At 35.0% G+C, this 25,395-nt stretch overlaps 1 protein-coding gene across 25 annotated transcripts in view; it reads right to left on the bottom strand.

The window, feature by feature from the left end:
• Positions 1-25,395, bottom strand: part of AHI1 (Abelson helper integration site 1) — a 224,297-nt gene that overhangs the window by 161,564 nt on the left and 37,338 nt on the right. For all 25 annotated transcript variants that reach the window (XR_014267260.1, XR_014267261.1, XR_014267262.1 and 22 more), the window contains 8 exons: positions 23,787-23,882; positions 19,472-19,657; positions 18,152-18,304; positions 14,506-14,638; positions 11,393-11,516; positions 6,612-6,841; positions 4,914-5,020; positions 2,220-2,338 (listed from right to left, as the gene is read on the bottom strand). Coding sequence is in view for 16 of the 25 variants with exons in the window: in XM_082474460.1 (XP_082330586.1) it covers positions 2,220-2,338; positions 4,914-5,020; positions 6,612-6,841; positions 11,393-11,516; positions 14,506-14,638; positions 18,152-18,304; positions 19,472-19,657; positions 23,787-23,882 (1,148 nt within the window). In the remaining 9 variants the exon portion in view is untranslated. The remainder of the gene's footprint in view (positions 1-2,219; positions 2,339-4,913; positions 5,021-6,611; positions 6,842-11,392; positions 11,517-14,505; positions 14,639-18,151; positions 18,305-19,471; positions 19,658-23,786; positions 23,883-25,395) is intronic.

The raw sequence follows: 25,395 nt of genomic DNA, 5'->3' as shown, positions 1-25,395 counted from the left end.
TTCTATGATGGATGCAGAATAAAGAAGAGATAGTCCCAGAGCTCAGGGAGCTTATCATTTAGCAGGAGAGAGAAGAAATGCATTAAAGTAAAATAGAAAGTGGATGTAGAAAGTGCCACAAAAGAAGAACAGAAAGAGTACTTTTCAGATTTGGATAAGAGAGATGATTTCTAGCTATGGAGCAAAAGACTACTTTGGAAGTAGCATTTGAATTGTTTACTAAAAACTGAACAGAATTTTTATATTCTTATATTTTCTCCATGTGATAAATGTTTAAAATCAAACAATGAATACTTGATTGTTACAGAAGTATTAGACAAAACATTATTGAATCATCTATTAAATATGGTATATAACCTTCCAGGCTTTTTAACTTACGAATAATAATAGCTAACACTGTTTTAGTGCTTATTATGCGCCAGGTAGGTACTAGTATCGTCCCTGGATTACAGAGAAGATATTACATATACTGCTCTGTTATCTGCTTTTTTCAGTCAACAATGAATCATGAATAATGGCCATCATGTCAGAAAATAAAGATTACGCATTATCATTTTAATAGGCATATATTATATCGTCTAAATGTATCTAAGAAATTTTCTATTGTTGGATAACACTTAGGATGTTTCCAGCTTTCCCCTACCATGAATATGATTTCTGTGAACAACCCTGTGTATATATATATTTTTTGCACTGCCTCATGATTATTTTCTTAACATAAATAACTAAACCTAAGGTTACTGGGTCAAACACTTCTGCTATGTCTGTTAATGTTTTAAGTACTTTACATGTATAAACTAGTTTATTCCTCACAAAACACTTATGAGGATGGTATATTATTTCTTCCATTTGAGTGATGAGGAAAGAGAGACACAGGGAGATTAATCAGCTAGTAAGGGGTGGAACAGGCAGTATCTGACTGCAAGCAGTTTTCCTCTAGAGCCCAAGCATGGTCATAGGCTGAATACTATACTGCTTAAAAAGAGAACAACCAAACTCTGCAGGCCTGGTCTTCTAAAGTCTGGCTCTAATTTCTATTGGATTCTCTCTCAGCATTCCTTAGCAAGAAACCCATGCTCATACAGACTAACTCACTCTGCCCTGAATACAGCTTCTATTATTCTACCTCCAAACTTTATTCCAGGCTTTTCATGTTTTCCACCCTAGTGAGGACACTGCCATCTTGTCTAAATTCTACCCATCCTTCAAGATTGAGCTCAAAGACCAGTCTTGCCACAGAGACTTTAACAGAAGACTATATTATAGCTATCAGCTTTACCGTTGCCATGAAAAATACAATCCTTTTATTATGTATTTATATTCATTAAAAATACTTATTGAGTACTTGCTATCTGTTAGGTATGACGTGGGTACGATGTATAGAAAAAAAGAATAAGCAGATTACAGTCCTTGAAGATCTCACAATGTAGCCTAAGTGTTTCATATGTTATTTTGGAGGTAGTACAACTAGATTATAAATTCCTGATGAACAAATTCTGCTTATCATTCTCCTACAGCACCCATGCCAGTGTCTCAAACAGTTCTACATAAATACTGAAGGGCTTAATGGTTAGCCCTAAAGTGATAATTGCAGAATAAACTAATCTAGATTACCACATTTGCCTTTCTAAATACAATAATGAAATTTAATAAAATAGCTTTCTCTCATTTGTTTTACAGGAACTTCTAACGTCAAAACCAAAGCACACCAGAAGTCCATGCTGGTTTTCCTAGAACTCTGCTTCTGCCTTTTACATTAAGAGTATCTCTTTTCATTTGCCTCTTTTAGAAATAAAACAAAAAAGAAAAACAAGGATGTATGAATCAAAAGCCCTCTCATTCAGGCATGATAGTAGATCATAATACTATGTTAAACCAATATCACAGAAATAAAAAATATTCGATGGCAGAAGTTTCTTTTTTTTTTATTGTGAAAATAAAAAACAATAGACTACATCTCAGCCTAAGAACTATTCATATTTTGGGTCAGATAATTGTTGCAGAGGCCTGTCTCATGCACTGCAGGATGCTTAGTGATATCTCTGGTCTCTATCTACCAGATACTGGAATAAACATTCAAAAGTGTTTCTAGACACTGCCAGAGGTCCCCTGAGGGACAAAATTCTCTAGTTGAGAACCACAGCTGCACTTTATAAATACGAATTAAATCATTACTTATTCTATGAGCACTTAACCTGCAAATACTGAAATATACTTACATTCGGAGATCCATAATTCTCAAAGTACTGTCTTTGGTATGAATTAACAAACGTTTTCCATTGGGATGAACCTCCAAGTAACTTATTGGAATCCCCTTAAACTCACTCTCTTTAATCTCCTAAAATGATTTTAAAAAAGATAATAAAATATTACCACTGTAAAATTTGTCTAAAGTTAAGCCCTTTTAAGTGTACAAATTTAATTTTAAGATGTCATTTCCAATTGCACAATACAGGATGTTTTAAAATTGTTAGCAAAATTATTCCAAGTAACTTCAGGTTAAGGATGAAAATAAAGCTGCTAAAATGTATTTTTTGGTTGTTATGTAACACCATATTTAATTAGTGTTTTTGTAGTATATTCCCAAACAAGAAGCACTTTCTACAAACACATCTTCTAACACTACACTGTCTGTTTATCATCAGATAAGAAACTTTCCAATTTTTATAAATTCAAAATTAAGTATAGAATTAGCTCTCAAGTTCTATTTCAGTCTCAGATTATTTCTTCATACATCTACTTCCACTTGTCCTAAAAAAGGTAAATTATCAGCATCTTATTCTGAAATAATTTAGTTTAGCTTGTAATTTTTTTTTTTTTGGATACTTAAGGCAGCTAAATCTTCTACTTATAGAAGAAGACTATAAGTAGACCTGATTAATGATGTCAAGAAAGACACAAACACTGAAAGAGAATCTGCCTGAACAAGCCGTGTATAAGGACAATTTCCAAAGGTTCTTGTTTCGATTACCAGGAGAAAGACAAAAATTGCAAATGCAAAACTGCTTAAACTAAAGTCTAAAGAGTCAAGAGAGGGTCTGCTTTAACCTGTAGGCAGAATTCTGAATTAGCCTTCTTCTCCCTCGAGGACCCCTTATTCTTGCTCGCTTCTCTTAGAGGGTCTCCTCTTCAGAGGTGGGTTTGCACCAGCTGAGGTGGGGTACAAACTGCTACAATCCTAGTATCAGCAGCTGAGCCCCTCCTACTGCTATTTGGTGCTAAAACCTGCTGTCAGCTTTTTACAAGTTACAGAATAAAGTCAAATACTGATACCACAGATGGGGATTTTACTGAGCCCAACTACAACAATTTGGAGGTGGAAATGCACTGCTGAAGGTGTGAGCGATTGGAGCAACACTTACATAGATGCAAATGTGCAAAATCAAAACCAGGGCTGCATAACAAGTTAAGTGTTAGGTACAGGTTTGAGAAAGCTGCTGGTAGATTCAGTGTTCGTAGTATCTGTTAACGAGTTCCTTCATATTTTTATCATATTCATGCTCAAGCCCTAGTTCTAAAGACCATGCCCTATACCAAGGACTGTGTGCAATAGCACATGGGCACCTCATCTTCAGGGACAGATGTGTATAACCCAGCACCCCTCCCCCCACTGCTGGTTGAAGAGAACCAAGTAAGAAATCGCAGTCTCCCATCTGTCCTAGGACATAAGCTACTAAAAAGACATCCCAGCTCATTTCCTAACTTTCTATTTTCGACTGTCTCAAGTAACCACCAGGAGGCAGATTTCCAAGGTATATTTGCCTTTTGGTTACTATATTGAGGTAAAGAAATACATGATTTTTAATACAAATAATACGCTCTGCATTGTAGACTCAAATGATTAGAAATGGTGCCTTTGGAGCCTTGCCAATCCTCTAGGTATCAATATGTAAGTAATTAGAAAGTTCTTTTCAAAGTGTGTGAAATTAGGCTACAACATGAATCCCAAGCCATCATTCATTAATCTGACAGACTAGATGAGAATGACTAAAAATAGAATAGACTGGTTTTTAAACAGGTCTGACAGCCTCAACAGATTTAACTAAAGTTCCTGGAAATTCTTTTTCATGTAGAATGTCTTTTTTTCAAACAGGGACAATTATAATCTATTATGAAGAAGAACAACTCTGAAGAACACAGGTATAGCATGTAAGACAAAAACTATATCAATATTTATAAAAACAACTCAGGTTGAATGATTCATTTTGTATTTTTAACTTAAACATACTAAATATGCACCAACAAAGTTGCTTGGTATACAAGCCATCTTTAAAACACTCTGCTTCAAAAATGAGATCATTCATTTGTTTCTGTCAATTTAGTATATTTCAAATGAAACAATTACTGTGATTAAATGATAAGCCCTCTCATATTTATATAATCTTGATCACATAATTTTGAGGGATAGCACTGTTAACAAAACCTTGAACACAGTGTTTTTAGTGATGTTATGAGACCAAGAAGAAAAGAATCTGAATAGCAGAAAATGTAAGTTATTATGTATAGATGGTGATATAACATATACCTCATTTTGCATAAACTTCAGTAATGGATCCTTGAATACCATAGGGCAAATTAGGGCTCAAAAAAAAAGAAACAAAAGCCTGGCCAAAATGAAGAAAATTTCACTACGTCACTATATTATCAATTAGCCATCAGAAAGACATGATAATTGACTTCTCAGGGACTGAGAAAACCTTAATTTCTTTGAAAAGAATGAACGGAATGTCCTGACATCTTTTTTTTTCTTTTTTTTTTTTTAACATCTTTATTGGAGTATAATTGCTTTACAATGGTGTGTTAGTTTCTGCTTTATAACAAAGTGAATCTGTCCTGACATCTTCAAGTCATGTGGTTCAATTTTTTTTCCCCATTTCTTTAATTAAATCCCCAAATATGAAATGGCTCTATACCTTATTTACACTCCAGTGACGCACTGAGTGTTGCACATCATTAGCTTTGACATACGTATTCCAAACAACAATCACCCCTGTGCAGTCTCCTGAATACATGTGATTACCTATTTAAAAAAATAAAATTACTTACATATAAATGTCACACAGAGTTTGAAACAAACATTATGAAATTGGGAAAACACATCCCAATAAAACAAAGAATTGAAGGGCTATTAAAAGGCATTACAGTTTTAAAAAAGTCCAAACGGCAAACAATCAGATCCCAATTATCTTTAAATGAATTCTTCACCCGTTTGAATTATTTTTGATGATATATTTCCCTTTGTCACCTACCTGAATTTGAATACAAAAAGAAATGAGCACCTCAGTTTATGTGTACGTGGCTCAAATTCCAAAGCTAAACAAATTATTTGAAATATCCAATATGATCTGTATTGCTCACCTTTATTAACCTATATAATCTATTTTATATTCCTGGAAAAACACCTATACTCTAATATATACTGTTAGCATAATGCCTGAGACCTGGTAGGAACTCAATAAATGACCAGGGAATGAATAAAATAATAAATAACAGGTGCTTCAGTTCAGTATCATTTCTTAGAGTCAAACCATCTTACGGTTGAATGGGACCTCAGAGATCATCTTCAACTTCATAACCCGTCAGGAATATCTTACAAACCATTATGAACAGATGGTTGTTCAGCAACTGTGAATGTAATATTTTACACAAAAGTAGCTTATTCAACTGATGAAATGCTCTATATATTAGAATGTTCTTTCTAATTCTGAGCAAAGAAAATCTATTTCCTGCAGCTTTGGCCCTACTTCTACCTACAGAGCAACGTAGAAGGACTTCTCTTTTCTTCACATCTTAACCAAATATTTGAAGAAATTCTTCATCTCTCTTTTATAATCTGAGCTACTTCTATTATGACAGAATTTTCAGACGCCTTCCTATCCTTGGTTGACCTTTCCTGAATGGGTTCCTACTTATAAACATCTTTATGGTTGAACTGAGTACATTAGCAGTATTATCATTTTGATCTTGATCCCATACTAATTAATTATAGCTATACCCAACTAGTGTCTGAAATAATAGAAAAGGTGACTATTTAATAATGAATTTCTTTATTCTTTCAGCTGACAAAATAATCTATATTTTATGTCCTTAAAACACTATCCATAATACTCATATTCTAAGATTAAACCTTTAAATAATTGCAAATCTCCTTTCTATATGTTTCTGTACTTAAAAAAAAAATCCTGTTGCTACATTTAAAATATATATTTTCAATATTCCTCTGGGATTTCCCCCCCATCTTCCTCATTTTTACCCTTTACATAAAACGGCCCTTTAAAAAACCTACTAGGGAATAATCATCAATCCAATGAAATATATTTTGCAATTTCGAACAGGACTGGTTGTTACAGCAAAGATTAGTTGAATCAAAATGTTCAGAAATTTATTGACTTCAAAATTAACTAACAATTCCCTCAGTGCCAAATTTATGCCAAGGTCTATCATATGATCTGCAAAATATGCATAAATCTAAATATGCACAAACATATTTAATTTTATCTGATACATAAAGTCACTCTCAAGCTTAAATAATTATTATCCTAGTGAAACAGAAAATTTTTTAAAATTCTTCATGTAACTAGCCTTCAACTGGAATATATTCTTGGACATACCTTCAATATCAAAACAGAGAGAGTTGACGAAACTTTTGTGAGTGTCAAATTGTCGGATTAATATGGCAGGATCCTCTCTCATATCAACTTTCCATATACGTATCACAGAATCATAGCATCCTGTAACCACCAGCTCTTTTACAGCTGGGTGGAATTTAGCCGTGTAAACAAAAGAAGGATGAGGTAAAACTCTGAAAGTATTTGTATTGTTTATTTCATTTTTCCATATCCTGGAAAAGGATAAAAAAGTTACATATTGCTTCGGAAAGGCAGACATTTCTCTAAGAACCAATATGGGTAATGGACTTTATAAAAGTAAGCAAGTGACAACAACCAATGGTAAATTTTATAACAATAAAAATAATGTGATGACATTATTTGATAGCCAGAGTTCTTTCAGTTTGACAAAGCTATTTCTTATAGTTATTTTCAAGCATAATGGTTAATTCCTCTACTAATTGTAATCTATACTGTAAAATGAAAAACTGTACTTGTATATATCTGTACTTTTTAAACCTACGTATTTTTGGCATTGAGTAAACACATTGAATAGTTGGTAAAATACTGCATTTAATACAATATAAGTGAAAAATAAAATAGAGGGAGAAATTTCAATGATTTCCCATTTCGGCTGTGTATATCATTTTTCCAAAGTGCTTACAGTTGAGGGTTTAGAGAATAGGGTACTCTATTAACTTTATATTTGTAATTTCAAAGCATAGATAATGAACATAAAGATCTCAAAGACTGGGCTTCCCTGGTGGCACAGTGGTTAAGAATCCGCCTGCCAGTGCAGGGGAAACAGGTTCGAGCCCTGGTCCGGGAAGATCCCACATGCCATGGAGCAACTAAGCCCGTGCGCCACAACTACTGAAGCCCACGTGCCTAGAGCCCATGCTCCTCAGCAAGAGAAGCCACTGCAATGAGAAGCCCGAGCACCGCAATGAAGAGTAGCCCCTGCTCGCCGCAACTAGAGAAAGCCCGTGCACAGCAACGAAGACCCAATGCAGCCATAAATAAATAAATAATAATTAAAAAAAAAAAAAAAGATCTCAAAGACTTAGAAGGCACGTTGAAATTACTATATAAATACTTAAAATAACATTAAAATCATTACAATATTTTATAGAAAACAGGCTAACATTGAGCACTCACTTTATGTTTAATACTCTTGTTATCTCTTCCTTTATACAATAGGTGATTTAAAAGAAATTAATATTGTTATTGCTACAGTCTTTTTTTTTTTTTTAATTTTTATTTATTTATTTATTTATTTATGGCTGTGTTGGGTCTTTGTTTCTGTGTGAGGGCTTTCTCCAGTTGCGGCAAGCGGGGGCCACTCTTCATCGCGGTGCGTGGGCGTCTCACTGTCGTGGCCTCTCTTGTTGCGGAGCACAGGCTCCAGACACGCAGGCTCAGTAATTGTGGCTCACGGGCTTAGTTGCTCCGCGGCATATGGGATCTTCCCAGACCAGGGCTCAAACCCGTGTCCCCTGCATTGGCAGGCAGATTCTCAACCACTGCGCCACCAGGGAAGCCCTTGCTACAGTCTTGACAAGAGTAAACTCTAAGAGTTAAACTATCATGTTAGATACTCTGCAAGTCAATATGCAAAAATAGGCAAAATCTAGGAACAAACAGGTGCTTTATGAGTGTGAAGCACTCGATTTTTAAAAATTTAAGTTATCAGAATTAGAAGAATTTATTAATTTTTTAATATGGGGATTTATAGTTCACCCTTTTAATTACAGTCTAAGACCTGAAGCAAATTAAGTCCTTTTCAAAATTATCTATAAAAAAAATACAGTTGCTATTCAAGAATAACATTCTATAAGTTTTCTCAGCAGCTGCTTGAAATACAGGATATGATCTTTAATTACTAAGAATCCAAACTAATAAATGAAGGAAGTGAAAGAACATGTTTTCAAGTAAAAGTAAAGCATGTGTGTCACTGCATAAACATTTTTACCACAATATTACTTTCAATGAACATATGTAACATGAAATATAGTACTTATAGAAAGAACAAAATCACTAATTTGGAGGAAATATTAAGGAGAATGCTAAAAGATAAAAACTTCAGTGGCCTGCTAATAAATCTTAGCAGCATTATCTGAAATACTATATAACAAGAAGAAATGAAGCAACTGTACCTTAAAAACAGCTCAATATAATTAGAACAGACACAGTATTTTAAAATAAAAAACTTTTTACATAAAAGCGGAATTGGTATCAATGATGGCTTTCATCACCCAAGCAATGGTAGAATCCAAGATCAAAAGAAATGTATTAATGGGTTTGTGAAAAAAAATCAGATTGACCGTAGACAGAGAAGAACAGTGATACACAAATCTGTAAAGACCAGATGAACACACACACAAATTATCAGAATTAGGAAAGAAAAAAAAATTCCGAAGTTAACACAGTATGTGTGAAGAGAGGGCAGAGTGGGGCCTTATGGGTCTATTTGGGATCCATTACACATGGACAAGTCTTTCTGATTATATTAGGAGCTGCTGACCTGTAGTGTTCTCAAGTTATACTGAAGATAACTAAAGACGGAGATTTAGATTAAGCCCATCTAGCAGAGAGCTAACCAATGGAAAACAGTTACTCAGGAGACACTAACAATAACAGGTGACGGTGACCCCAGGGGATAACAGAAGACCTGGGCAGAAACCCGACCTCCTGCCACTTCTGAGCATTAGCAACTCTGGTTCTCTTCCTTTTGACTTTAGCTCATTCAGTGTAAGTATTCTTCACCTATTTCAAAAACCCCACTGTCTTTTTCGTTCTAGCCACAATGTTTCTCTCTTCACTCAGTTAATCCTTCACACAATATTTTTAGGATGTAAAGAGTCCTAAATTAGTATCAACTTCCAAGCTACATAAAGAAAAAAAGATCCTTTACTACAATATATGCTGTGCGAGGAAACCCAAGTTGACTTCAAGAAATGGTAAAATCTGAGCTGGGTTTTAAATGATGACTATGAGCCCACCCTGGCTTACAAAAGGCATTTAGATGTGTGTTGAGTGAATGAGTTGGGCAGGAAGGGGAGAAGGGCATGTCAGCATAGGAAGAGTCGACAGGTAACTTGGAGATGCCAAAGAAGATAAGATGCTAAAGGTATTTGAAAAGATTGTGTGGGTGAGGCGGAGGGTACATGGGATGTGCACAAGGGACTATAGAAGGTCAATGAGGGTCATGCCTGTCATGCCATGCTAAGGAACTGGAATATTTTCCAAAGCGCAAAGATTTTTAAAGTCAAGACATTATGAAAGATGGTTTTGGAAAGAATTTTAGCATAGCAGGGATGGAGGAGCTAGAGGGTGAACACTGGGAAAGCTTAGCAGCAACAGTTTAAGCAAAAGATAACAAGGACTTGAATTAAGGCAACAGCAGTGAGGATAGAAAGAATGTGACAGAATGTGAGACTTTTAGGAGGCAGAATTAATATACTTTAGAACTACCTGTATGTAGAAAAGAAACACGAGTATTACTCTGAGTTCCCAGCTTGGGAGACAGGGTGGATAAGGATGCCATTAAAAACTATATGAGGGCTAAAAAAGGAAAACAAAATTTGGTGATTTCCGTTACGGACTTGAGGTGCCATTGGGCAATCCAGACAGAAGTGTGTAATACAAAGATGAATTTGGAAAAAGAAAAGGAGCTCGAAGTCATTAGCATATGAGTGAGATTCAAAGCCAAGGAGATGAGAGAGACCAGGATAAGCACACCAAACCACAGAAGACATCGAATAAAGGATCTTGGGGATAAGCATTTACAGAGAACAGGCAGAAGAAAAGGAACAGGAGAATGAGAATTGGTCAGAGTGATAAAAAGAAAACAGAAGAGGTTGTCAATGAAAACCATGACTTGTAAATATTTCAAGACTGCTCAATAATGAACTATTGCAGTGAAGGCAAACAGGGTAAGGACAAAAGCTAGCCAGTGGATCCGAAAATTAGTAAGAAACTGCAGATCTCTCAAAGAAAGTTTATACAGCATGGTGGAAGTGAAAGCCAGACTAACTGGGGGAAAGTAAAGACAGTGTGTGTAGAATGCTTCTTGATGGGGTAGAAAGAAAAATAATGTGGTAGCCTGAAAGGCAGGAGGAGTTTAGAAAAAGATTTCCTTAAGATAAGGAGATTTGAACATACTTCTAAGATGAGAGGAAAAAATAAATAGAGAAAGATACTGAAGAGACAACAGAGGTAGGAAATAAATGTAACAGATTAAAAAAGTAACTTTTAAAATATTTTATTGTGATACTTATTAAATTGGAAGGGGCTAAATTATTTTCAAACTGACATTTTGAAAAATGCAAATAGTTGACAATCTATTAAGCTCTTGAAACATAAGGTGCGTATTCATTTACTGACCCTACACTGTGCATTGAGCCGCACCATGTCCTGGCCTCTGCATCCAGCTAACAGTGGAGACAGAATCCCTGCCATCAAGAGTTTATATTCCAGGAAAAATCTCAGTTGTTTAAGAACTTCATCTCAAAATATTAATCAAAGAGTGTACAAAATGATCATTTAAAGACAGTGAAACATTATATATTACATAAACGAAATATATTTAACAGAATGTCTTTAGGAAAAACGTTTTCATTACTTCTTATTTAATCAGTGAGTCTGTATGATGCATGTGTGTGACGGTTCCTTGATAAGCAAAACATAACTGAAGCATAAGAGTAGTTATATCACTTTATAGTCTCTCTGCTGTCTTTGAGGGCAAGCAGCAAACACAGCAAGTACTTCTCAAGTATACTAACCTGGCAGTGCCATCAGATGATGCAGTAAGGATATAGCGATCATCTTCTGACCAGCAAAGATCATAAATGATATTGAGGTGGCCACACAATTCTCTCATGAAACGTCCAGAAGGAATTTCATATACTAATGAAAATATTCAAAAATTAGTACGCTTCCAGACAGAGGATTCTTAACCGAATAACTTAAAAATTCATAATTTATAATAATTTGTATATCAGGTAAGCACTGTCTATAAGAATATTATCACCGAAGACATTTTCAGTATTAAAAAATGTCAAAATCTACTTAAAAGTAAGTTTTCACTTGCTTTAGACACAAGAATTTAAATACCTAAAATTTTATAATGGGCTACAATTAACAATTATTCTTATCTCTTCAAAGCAATCCTAATAATCTTTGATAATCAATTTATTAATAACTTTAAAAAACTATTTATTTATTTAGGCTGTGCTGGGTCTTAGCTGCGGCATGCGAACTCTTAGTTGTAGCATGCATGCGGGATCTAGTTCCCCCACCAGGGATCGAGCCCAGGTCCCCTGCATTCGGAGTGTGGAGTCTTACCCACTGGACCACCAGGGAAGTCCCTCAAATAACTTTTAAATTGCAATTCACTTCAAAGATTCTGTAATTTGGTCTTTCATGAATAAGGTATTATTTTATCTGAAAATCAATCAAATTCCAACCAAAATTTAACTATTTGAATCAATGAGAAATTTAAACTGTGCTATTGTGAGAAAAAAATTCTAACACTAAAAATGATAGACACTACTGTGAGAGAATGAACAGAGATTTAATCTGATAAACAAGGCATTGTATTATGGCTATGTTACATACATATACAGTAAAATCTAAGATAACAACTTAACACAGAAAATACTTTCCAAGTCTCTACTTCCACCTAGTGGTAAAACCAACTGCTCTTTAAAATATCAAGCAGTACACAAGAACTTCTGTAATAGCAAAATAAGGACCTTGGAAAATCTGCTTCCCCATAAAAACAACGAGAACACTGGCAAAAATTGTCAAAATTAACTTTTTCAGAACTCTGGAAATGAAAGGCTTGCAAAAATCTGAGGAGCATTTATTAAAGAAAACAGCTGAATCTTGGTAAGAACACTGAGCTCTGTAGTGTTTTAACTTGTCCTGTTCCCATTCCCCTCTCTTAAGCTCCAAAGTAGACTTAAAAACCAACAGCCTTGAAACTACGAAGAAAACCAGCAGCCTAGCAGCTATGGGATGGGGCAGAAGAGGCCTGAAGATCTCCAAAGCCCCATCTCCAAGGTTTATCACTGCTGGACAGCTTGGCAGCTCCCGGAAAGGCTCCATTCTCAGGGCTTGGCTTTATCTGAGCTGGCTCTGAGCATGATCTGTGTGAAGAGCTGTAACTCTAGGGTGCATGAAATAATCAGTGGTGTGGCTATCTGACACAGTGATACCAGGTGCACCTAAGAAGAGGCTGACCAAGAAATTCAAAAGGAAAAACTAGGAATGAGATGTCCATAGGGGACTTTGAAAAGCTCCAATATATTCTGGGGAATCTAGAAGGACACATACACATGAAAGGCTGTGTACATACTTGTGCAAGAAAGACCTGAAAGGCCTTGTCTCTTACTGTGACGGCCCTGAGGACTGTGCACACAGTAAGTAAAGGCTAAGGCAAAGTTGTCAACTCCCTATTTTAGAATTGAAAACATATTCCAACACACACACACACACACACACACACACACACACACACACACACACACACACGGCACTTCGGCACAGGCTGGGAGACCCGTTCACTCAGGCATTTAAAAATCCCTCTCTAACCATTAGTGGACCACTAAGCTAACCAAGCAACGACTCCAGGGGTAAAACCTGACAAAGGATAAAGACCACAGAATTAGTCCAGGAACATTACTAAACAAACAGCAACAACAACAAATCCCAGGTGGACAGATGGAGGGGGGGTAAAGAGGGGAGTCTGATTTCCAGAGTTGCCACATTGTAATATTTAAAATATGCAATTTTCTAGGGAGACACACCCCTAAAAAAAACCCAAAATAGTAAAGTATGGCCACACGTAGGAAAAAAAGCAGTCAACAGAAACTGTCTATGACACTGGTTTCCTAGATAAAGACTTTAAATTCACTTGTATAAATATGTTCAAAGATATAAAGAAAACCACATCTAAAGAACAAAGGTGTGAGAATTATTTCTTACCAATTAATAGAGAATATAAAAAAAGACCCAGCAGAAATTCTAGAGTTGAAAAGTACAATAACTGAAATAAACAATTCACTAGAGGGGCTCAACAGCAGATATGAACTGCCAGAATAATCAGTAAACTTGAAGACAGGTCAACTGAGATTATGCAGTCAGAGGGGCAGAAAGAAAAACAAACGAAGGAAAATGAATAAAGGTGCAAGAGACCTGTAGGACGCCATCAAGTGTACCAATATAGAAATGATGGGAGTTCCAGAAGAAGAGAAGAAATAGAAAGGGGTAGAAAGAACATTCAAAGAAATAAAGATGAAAAACTTCCCAAACTTGTGAAAAACATCAATCTGCACATCCTATAAGCTAAATGAATTCCTAGTAGACACACCATAATCAAAAAACAACGACAAAGATTCTTCTTTTGTTTTTTGAGACTTAAGCAGTAAGTATATCTAAATTCAAGTTTTTCTTTCTTTCTTCTTAAAAAATACTTATTTATTTGGCTGTGCCAGGTCTTAGTTGCACATAACAAATTTCAGGGCTTTCATAATCAAATTATCACTACTATCAACTGACTAAAATTGGATTAAAATTCGTCAAGAGATTTATTAATCCTTCATGTTGCAAAATTTCTATATTTAAAGTAGAAAATGCTTAAAAAATACCTCCTGAATGTTTTAAAAATAAATTTATCATCCTTCATTTGATCCTTGTCATTCTATTTCTGGACCTACACTGTATAGCAAAGTGCAAAATTATTATAAAAGAATTGTTACTTTACTTGAGGAAATCTATTTTAATTTAGTCGTACTGGTGGATGACTCAAATTAAGATTTCAATGAATTTTAAAACCCAAAAAACATCCTCCGTATAGACTACAATCCGCTTAAACAGAAGGATTATTACTCACAAATAACTGGATACCCATCGCGGCTGGCACAGGCTGCTGCTAGTATTCTTCCATTGTGGGAGAAAGCAAGACCCAGACATCCTCGCTCGCCTGCATTTAGTGAGAAGAGGTGCTTGTTTGGGATACGGCAAGCCTGAAAAACACACATTTTACCAATACGGATGAAGAAACATTAAAATATGAAAGCTAGCTGTTAACTTCCATTATTGTAGCTGTTGCAGTTTCTGGTTTTTTAAAAAGTCCCTGTACTGTGAGGCAGAGGAAGAGGAAAGCAAATAAGCGGAATGATGGAAAACCATAGTAAATTACTTTCAAAGCAGAGAATCAGTTTCAATTCTCCTGAAAATCAAGTGAATTTATACTCCATGCCTAACTAGCACTATTCACCCAAAATATGAATAGAAAATTTCAATATCTGATACTCTAAAGCTGTCACTACCACATTATTTTTACACAGCCACAAAAATGAATGTATGTCACACCCTTATTTCATGACAGCAGCTAATAAGTGATTTTTGCTGAACCATAAACTTGTTCTGACTCTATAAATGCCATATAGGCCTAGCTGAAGTCCATGATGTATGAATATTCATTCTCTTTCTTTTTTTTCTCTCTTAAAATAACCATTATTTGTACTGCCTTCCAAAATGTATTTTCAAAGTAAATCAATCACCTATTGATTTCTCATTCGCTAATTTTATTAAAATTCCTTCATAATTTTTATGTTTCATTCCTTATTACCAGATGAAACCAAAACTTTCTGTGCATTATTATCTGCTGTAGAAAATACTACTTACTTTTATTTGTCCTAATTCTCTCTTTCCAACTTTTGTGAGCCTTAGTTCCTGTGTTTCTTTCTTATTATTCAAAAAGTTCAACTGAACATACATTGGGCCCTTACTATATGCCATGAATGTGGTACTTTATTACAAATGTCTTTTTATATATTCATCACAGTAAACCTGTAATTATTATTACTATATATAGCTAATAAGGATTATTCAGAGGGTTAAGCCCAGCTTAACGGGCCTAGTCAAAGACTATTGGTTTAAGGGCCCGCTTTCTAGATTGGTACCAGGTTTTTCACAAGTAGCATCAAGATTTAGCAGCATTATGAAGAGGCAGCATTGTGAGCAGCTACTAGAAAGGCGAAAAATTCAACAGACATTTATTAGGTGCCAATAATGTATCAGACACCATTTTCCCTCCATTCTCTATTGGGATGATATAGAAAAGGGAAAGGGGGATAAAAAGAGGACAAAAATTGAAGGAAAAGTTAGGAAGTTTCATAACCACTTGCTGCTGCTCTTAGAGGAGGAGATGTAGTTAAGGAAAACTCTGTGCCTCATCACTTAAGCCAAAATACTAACGGCACCATCATTTTCTTTGTATTCCCAGAGTTTGACACTGTACTCAGAAGAGGCACTTGATGAATGTTTAATAACAGCAATAAAGATCCTCAACATTTTCAACTCTTCCCCCTTCTTTACGACCTTGTCAGTCACTAACTCACACTAGGTCGTTCCTTTTGTATTTACCTCTTACTTCTCACTTTTGCCACCAATACCCCAAGGTTGGACCCTTCTCACCTCACACACCAATGACTGCAACGGCTACCTTTCTCTCATTCTGATGTATCCTACCTCAAGATCTACCTGCCATCGCCAGTGTTAATCTGTCCTAAAATACAATTGTTATCATGCTTCCTCCCTACCTGAAACCTCCCATTATTTCTCAATCCCACACAATCAAATATTAGGCTACCTACCATTTGAGCCACTCCACAATGTGGGCCTAATCTATCACACCACTTTACCTCTTATACAAACTTGGGTTTCCAGCCAGCCAAGTTTTGAGTGCCTGAGGAATACAACAGGTGCTTTCCCATTTATTTACAACATTGCCACAATAGGAAATATTTCTCCCTGTCCTCTTCACCCACTCCTAACTTGGCCATGCTTTAAAGTCCATCTCAAGCTCCACCAACCTGTTCAATGAACCCTTCTTCCACCACTCCAGATCACCTTCTACATATCTGCAATTCTCAAACTGTTTTAGTTTCAGGGTGCTTTACAGTCTTAAAAAATTTTGAGGACTCCAAAAAGCTTTTGTTTATGTGGCTATATAAACAGATATTTATATTAGAAATTAAAATGGAGAAATTTTTAAAATATTTGTTAATCATTTAATAAACAACAGAGCAAACCCATTAAATGTTAATATAAATAATTTCTTTTTATGAAAAATAACTACATAAAATGGAATTGTTCTATATTTTTGAAAATCTTTTTAACATCTGGCTTAATAAAAGATAGCTGGAATTTCATAACTGCTTCTGCATTCACTCTGTGATATCATGTATCATTCAGTCTCTGGAAAACTCCAGTGTATACTTGTGAGAGAATGAAAGTCAAAAAGAAAAACTAAATCATTATGGAATCATTAGAATCATTATGATCTTACTATGAAAATAGACTGACTTCAACAGACCCCTTGAAAGTATCTCAGGACTCCCAGCAGTCCCCAAATCACACTTGGAGAACTGCTGATCTAAACAACTATTTTTATAGCTATATTTCCTCAAGACTTCTCTGCAGCATACCTGACAGTGAACGACATTGTAACCGCTTCCCATGTCCCCAATTGACGTGAAAGGTCCCCAAGGTCACAGTCTAAGTATTATTCTCTCCATATTATTATGTTTGAAGTATTTAAAATTGATTTTAAGATGTATCTGTAAAATTAGCCTCAAAAAGGAAGTCAGATATGATGCAAAACAGCATGTGAAAAGGTCTAGGAAAATAGTCATTCTTTGTATATACTGAGTATATAAAATGAACCACTCCACTCTTTACGGAAACAAGAGATTTGCAAAACTTTATCAGTAATGCTTCTTGCCACTACAAAATATGCTAACCAAGTAAGAGAACTTTAGAAAAAGCTTAAATATAGCTCAACTTGTGGTAAAGGTATATACATATACCTATCTCTATCAAAATGTGACTCAGGAAGAAGCCAGGAGCTGTAAAAAAGTTCACAAATCCATAAATTGTGGATTTACAGGCCGAATTGTGTCCCTCCAAATTCATATGTTGAAACCCTAACCCCAGTACCTCAGAATGTAACAGTATTTGGATATAAGGTCTTTAAAGAGCTGATTAAGTTAAAATGAGGTTGCTAGGGTACAGCCCTAATCTGATAATAAGAAGAGACACCAGTGATGCACACACGCAGAGAAAAGACCATGAAGAAGCAGCAAGATGGCAGCTATCTGCCAGCCAATGACAAAGTCCTCAGAGTAAATCAATGCTGCCAACCCTTAATCTTGGGACTTCCAGCCTCCAGAATTATGAGAAAGTAAATTTCTGGTGTTTAAGAGGCCCAGTCTGTGATATATTTTTATGGCAGCTCTGACAAACTAATAAAACTCCCCAGGTCACTAAAGAACTTAAGATAGGGCCTTTATGCACATGATAGGCACTCTATTATTATTTACCAAATGAATTAATAGAAAGACAAGATCATGGTTAAAAACAAGGATGATCTGAGAGTTTTAAGTAGGAAGCCAGTTACCCTAGGAGCTGTTGGCGTTTTTAAGGTAAATGAGTAAATATCTAAATGAATCCAGTGTCAGACACCACTTCACCTGCCCAGGCAGTCGTTTCCACTTCACCACTTCCTTTGAATCTTCTAATCCAGGTTCTGTGTCTACTGAACGTGCCTCATGGTGTTGTTCACAATACAATGGTTTACCCTTTTCTTCCTGAAGAGCCATCATAGAACGGTAAGATGGCTTTATCTAAATATGTATAGAAAATGAGAAAATGTATATATCATGTTAATCTTTTTGTCTTTTCTAGCATATATGGTTTTTAAAATATTGAAACAAACATTATAATATGGAAGCGTTTTCAAAATGTAATCCAGAAAAAAAATTCTACTTTTATTTGTACACTATTCTAAATAAAATAAAGGTTGCTTGAAATTACAGTCCTAAACCCAAAAGCCTTAAAAGTGGGAAGGAATAAAACAGAACTCCAATAGTTTCATAAAATAGTTTTAGTAACTCTGTCCCTTTGTTTCCGCCTCTTCACCAATACCTACCAGATGTTATATTATGGCTCTGACATTGTACTATGGTATCTCTGGCTTTAAGATCATGAAACTGATAACATAAAGATCTAAAGTTTTTTAAATCCTCCATTTCTTAAAATAGGTTTAACTACACTCAAACCAATGAAACCAACCCTATGGTCACATTTTATAATATCAACTACAGAATATGCAACTGGCCTGAAATGTCTTATAGCAATGAGACAAAAGCAAAAGTTTCACCTCATTTTAGGACAAATGCTTTGCTAAGATATTCATAATTTTAATCTATGTAAAACAGAAGTAGAAATATTACTTACTGATTATTTGAATAATATTGTAAAAAAATGTTCCTGTAATTCATGGGTCTGCAAGCTATGGTCTGGGCCAAATGTAGCCTGATGATGTTTTTGTAAATAAAGTTTTATTTGAACACATCCAAACCCATTTGTTTAGTTATCACCTACATATGTCTATGTAGCTACTTTCACGTTACAAAGGCAAGGTTGAGTGGCTGCCACAGAGACTGTATAGCCTGCAAAGCCTAAACTATTTACTGTTTGGTCCTTTACGGAAAATATTTGTCAACTCCCACTTTAAATCATTCTTTTATCTTTAATTTTTAAAGATCAGTATTATTTTAAAAAAATATTTTTTTCCTAAAACTGAAATCTATACTTAGTACTTAAAATTCATTTAAGTATCTTTTAAGTATCAGCTATGACAGGCTTAATATATAATCTTTGAAGGTCCCTTTCTATTTCAGAAGTCTATTAAAATAATTCTAAAGACTTTATCTTTTTAGAAATAGAAACATGTCACCATTTAATCTCAACAATGGAAGATATATTTTTTGCATGTGCTATTAACTTACACATTCTGGAACTTTTAATCCTCTTACAGTTACATACAACGTTGATGGATAACGATTTCTTGGACATTTTGACCACCACTCAAAAACCTCAACGACATTTGATTGGGATCGAGGCTTTGTGGGTGGGTAATACAGCTGCAAGCGAAGTTTCGAATTGATGTTTACATTTCCATTGGCTCCTAGAAGCTTAAAATAAGAATTCAAATAAAATGTTACCTTCATTGAAAATACATCCAATAAAGCAATAGTGTATAGTCAAAAACTCATTTTAAAAAGATTAACATGGCATGCTGAAATTCTTTAGATTTGTAAAGCAGAGGAAAGAACACTGACACAGTTGGTCAAGCACAGTTCCAGGTAATTTTGACAAGATAGCCCAAATGACTTAAAATATCTTCCCAATGGCTGTCTTTTCCCCTATACAACTTCAGACTGTTGGTAAAGCATTTACATTACTGTGGCGGGTGTTACTTTGTTCAAAGGAGGGGATCAATACACATTTGTTTGTAATAATACTGTTTGTAATAAAGATTAAAATGCATATTATTTAAACACAGAAACAAATTTCCCATTTGTTCAGCATCAGTATTTTTAGTGGTAAAATTTCATGATGTTTAAATTTTTAAAAAGTCAAAATTATTTTAAAAAAGTAATTAAGATACTTAAACTTGTTTGAGCCCCTTATTACATTTTTAAAATATTTTAGTCTACCTTCTTAAAAAGGTCTATTCAATTAAGAAAAACTATTAAATAAGACAACGTATGCTTCAGCTACATAAATGGAGATTCTTATGAGAAAAATAATCTCACCAACTCAAAATAGGTCCTCTTTCACTAGACTATGACTCAAGTAGAAAATACCTTTGCTAACTTTTGTGTCCTTTACAAATTAGTAGAGACAGCTGGGAGCTTTTGCAGCAGTTTAGGCAGGTGGAGCTGACAAACTCCAAGAGTAGGAAGGGACCGAGTACAGGGAATATTTAATAACTGTTACTGACTCATGCAACTTGGAAAGTAAAAAAGAGAAGAATCAAGTAAGACTCTAAGGTAGCGCTGTCCAACAGAACTTTCTGTGATGATGGGCATGCTCTCTATTGGTGCCATGCAAAACAGTATCCATTAGTCACACATGGCTATCGAGCACTTGAAGTGTGGCTAGTGCAACTGTGGAAATTAATTTTTAATTATATTTAATTTTAGCTAATTAATTTGAATTCAAATGGCCACATATGACCTGTGGCTACCAAAATAGACAGGGCAGCTCTAAGGTTGTAACCTTGGGAGACTGGACAGATAGTGGTGCTACCAACTGAAGCAGCAGATGGGGAAAAGGTAAGAGATCTAGAGAAGATGTTCAGTTTGGGGGAGTCAGATATCTGTGTGTCACCCAAGTTGAAATGTCTGAATTCTGAGGCACACACAAGAAAAGTGGGTCTAAGAAAAGTGGATTAAAGATAGAATCATGAGTAGGATTGATATTAAAGAGATAGGTGGTAGACCAGGAAGGAAACTGAAGGAATGGGATAAGGAAAATCAGGAAAGGATGGTGTCGAGAAAACCAAGGTAACAAGAGTTTCAAGAGAGTGATATCATGCATATAGGTGTGATAAAAGAAGAACTAGAAAATGTTCAATAATTTGGTAAATAGAAGTCAGTGATATGTTTGGAGAAGCTTTAGTAGCTGAGGCAAAATCCAGATTGCAGTGTGTTCAGGAATGAGGCATCAATAAAGAAACAGAGTTGGCAAAAATATAGCTCATCTTTTCCCTACCCCTCTTAGGGGAAGATGTAAAGTCACTGGAGGTCATAAGCCGAGAGGTGATGTTATGATATAGAGGGGTAAAAAAACAGTCTCAGATTGAGCAATTGAGATGTTCAGTCATTAAATATTAAGCAGTCGAGATTCCCTTCATAAAATGTACTACTATCTGCCTGCAGTTTATCATAAGGGAATAATATCATTTTTAAAAGATATTTATTCCCCAGATTCTAAATCATACTTTCCATAAGTTATATTAATATTCACCAGGCAATTTAGTTCATACTAGTATGCTGCTTAGTATGAGTAAACAACAAAGATTCAGCCAAGATCCTGCCATTATGATTACAAAACATACAAAGTGGAACTTGAATAAATAAGGCTTTATTATTTTTTAGTTTAAAAGATTAGTCATATATATGTGCTAAAAGAATCAAAAGTGCCTCTACCTGAGAATTAGGATAAAGTCTCATTTAAATCTGGACAAAGGTCCTTTGGGGTTCATTTGGACCACTATGATAACTTTACAGTTACCCAGGACAGTCCTGGAACCAATGGGATAGGTTTTAAAACATTCGCATTTTAATTTGATTCATACCACTTTCTCAATAGATATTCATGGAGCACTTTCTATGTGCCATTAATATGCGGAGAGTGATGATATTATAAAATAGAGTTTGAAGAGTGATATATTAAATGCAAAGAGATCTGGTAAAATAAGGACTAAAATATGTTCAACAAATTGGCCAAAAAGAATCACAAGTGACTTGAAAAGCTTACAGTCTAATGAAAGAGATATGTGTTCTAATAGAGGATGCACATAGAATAATGTACACTTTATTCCTGACTGCCATTTATATCAATGGCATAAAGTGGATAAATAAATAAAAATTAATATGACACAAAGGTAAAAATGCTGTGAAATACATTGTTTCCCAAGTGCAGTTTACAGTAAATACTGCAGTTCTGCACAAACCATAGCATAAAAGGAATGAAAAGTTTCTAATAAGACCACAAGATGGCAATGTTTACTATGTGAAAGTGACCTTTTTTGCAGTTTTTTTGTTTATTTTTGCCTTTTTCTTTTTTATTTAGTATGAGAGGGGGTCTAGAAAAAGGTATAACAGGTTATAGAAGGGAGATTTTAGAAAGTACAATGGACTAAGTGATTCTTAAGCCTATCAGACTGCCATTCAGCAAGCAGACTGCACCTCTCCTAAAGCCTCTAACCCCCAACATGGATTAAGTGCCCCATCTGGGTTTTCACAGCATCTACTCCATAGCACATAATCATATAGGTAATACGTTTACACAGAAACTGAACCGGAGGGCAAGAACAATGTCTAATTTATCTATGAATGCCCTATAGTTAGCAGAGTGCCTGGCATTTCATAGACTATTTTCATAGACTATTTACCATTTACATTTCAAATAGTAAATATTTGTTGAATGGATGGATGCACAAATGGAAAAGTTTTATAAGATAATACAAAACAGGTTAATTATTCAAGACTTTTTAAAACTCAAATTTACGTTTAAAGTCAGAAATAAAATAATTATGAAAGTAAAATGTCCTCCTTTTTAAACATTAATCTATCCACGTCTTTCATCTCTGCTGAAACATCCTAGTCAAGACACCATCATTTTATACCTAGACTACAGCAAGAATTTTCTACCTTGATTTCCAGTACATACATTTGTACCCTCTCTAATCCATTCTCCACTCAGCAAAGTAATCTTTCTAACAAATAAATCAGATTATTTCATCCTTTTGTTTAAAATCCTTAAATGGCTTCCCATTACTCTTTAAAGTCTGTAATGGTGCCCTGTTGCTATAATGGCTCAAAGACCTTGTATTATCAAGGCCCTGTCTACCTCAGCAAGCTCTTCAGGCACCATTTCCCCTTCAGTCTCTGTCCTCCAATCTCAGTAGCCTTCTTTTGGTTATCTAGGTATTCCTTGCTCCTTCCAACATCAATCAGGGTCTTTGCATAGCCTGTAGCCTCTACCTAGAACTCTCTCTTCCCCACTACTGCCATTCAGCTCATGCTCAGTTTCAACGTCTCTTCTGTAGGAGACCTTTTCCTTACCCCGCAGGATGTTCTCATCATCTACCCCATCCAACTTGAGAGTATTTATAAAAATTGTAATAAATGCTAAGTTGTATAATCAATTGTTTAATGTCTGTTTTTCTTGCTAGAATATGAAGGCCATGAGGTCAAGGAGTTTATCTTCTTTGTTCACTGACTAGAACAGTGGCTGGCACATAAATAATAAATAACCTGTTGAGTTGAATAAATGAGGTCAGGGCTGTGTGTGTCTTTCTCTGTGCTGGATCCTTAGAGCCAAATAGTGTACCTGGCACACACCAAGCATTCAATAAATATGTAAGAATCTGAATGAGCATCACCTGAGCTTGAATTAATAACTCTTTACCATGGCAATCTTACCTCCTTATCATAACTCCTTATATGAAACCAAACTGACTTGGAAAAAAGTAGTCCATCAGATTTGAAGATTATTTTAAACATTGTTTAAAATGGATGAAAAACATACCTTGAGAAATGCCCAGGCGATTTTCCGGAAGCCACATTCTCGGTTTCGAATTTCAGAGTTGTTCTTAATTTCCTCCATGCTTAAGAAATCAAGAATCTGTAAATAAGCATAAAAAATTACTTCACAGTAAACTAGGCTATCTAAAATTTAATATTTCCTAATAATATATTATTAAAATTTTAAAAATCCTCCCTTAGAGAGAAGAAAAACATTTTTATCTCATCTCACTCACTTTTGAGTTAACTCATCCAGTTAGTAAGGTCCATTTTTTGACTACTTTATCTTTTATCAATAAATCTTTAAGATTTATTTAAAATTCAAGACAAAGCATTAATCACCTCAAATATAGTCCTGGCAAAAATACACCAGGCACAAAATTCTTAAGCTTTGCTCCTTTTTTAATGTATGAGCACAGACTTCAAAGAATTGTTTGTTTAAAAAACTCATGGCCTTAATCTGTGGGTTCTTCCTTGGATCAGCTTCCTGAAATTGGGTATTTTCTCTTTGGATATATGTTGTCATTAGGCTTCTCAAGAGAACTTCTTTCATATCTCTATCCTGACTGGATATTAAAGCTCATGGATTTGCAACCAACCTGCCACAGAGACTACATGTATTCTAGGTACATGTCAGAGACTACCACTTACTGGTGCCTATCAAAAGCTCAGCTGAGATAACAAATCTTTACAGAGGACTGCTTAAAAAATAATATGCACTCCATTTATTCCTCTTCTTTATATACTTAAACTTGTCTTCAATGTAATACATTCTCAGTGAAAAAAATGATGACAGTATAAGAAAAATATATAACAAAGTAAAAACTTATAATCCAGACCCATAGCTGATCAACATTAACATCTAGTTTACAGGTATCTAAACCTTTTTGTGTGTTCCAATGCTATTTGCAAACTATTTTCATGTAATATGTAGTGGATAGCTCGAGTCAATACATATATATGTATACCATCATGTTAATGGCTGCTTAGTATTCTTCTGTATTAGAAATATCATAAATTTAATAAAAACCATAATTTATTTAACCAAACCTCTTGCTAATTGAAGAGATCTGTTTCCTTAAAATTTCTGCTATTATAAACAGTGCTTAAATAAATATCCTTACACACACATCTTTGTGCATTTGTCATTTTTCCCTTAGGTGAAACACCTGAAAATGGAATAATAGCTTTAAGAACTTCCGATAGATATTATCAAGTTGTCCTGAATACACCGTTAAAAAGTTGAAATCAAAAATTAGTTTTGTAGACAATAACATTTTATGTCAAACCTTAACAATCAACCAAAAGTGTTTATAATCCAACAACCTATCTTTCTTAAATCTCATAATATTATTAAAATGAGTATAAAAGAATATTATGATAACAAAGGACAAATTTCTATGACAAAGAAACAGTACCTTTATATACAAATTATATCATTTTTTTTTAAAAGCATGGCTTTGGGGCTTCCCTGGTGGCGCAGTGGTTGAGAATCTGCCTGCCAATGCAGGGGACATGGGTTTGCGCCCTGGTCTGGGAAGATCCCACATGCCGCGGAGCCACTGGGCCCGTGAGCCACAATTACTGAGCCTGCGCGTCTGGAGCCTGTGCTC

The sequence above is a fragment of the Balaenoptera physalus genome (assembly GCF_965194825.1).
Source record: "Balaenoptera physalus genome assembly, chromosome: 9".
NCBI lineage: Eukaryota > Metazoa > Chordata > Mammalia > Artiodactyla > Balaenopteridae > Balaenoptera > Balaenoptera physalus.
Note: the sequence above shows the minus strand (reverse complement) of the source record. Positions and strands in the feature narration are given on the sequence as shown.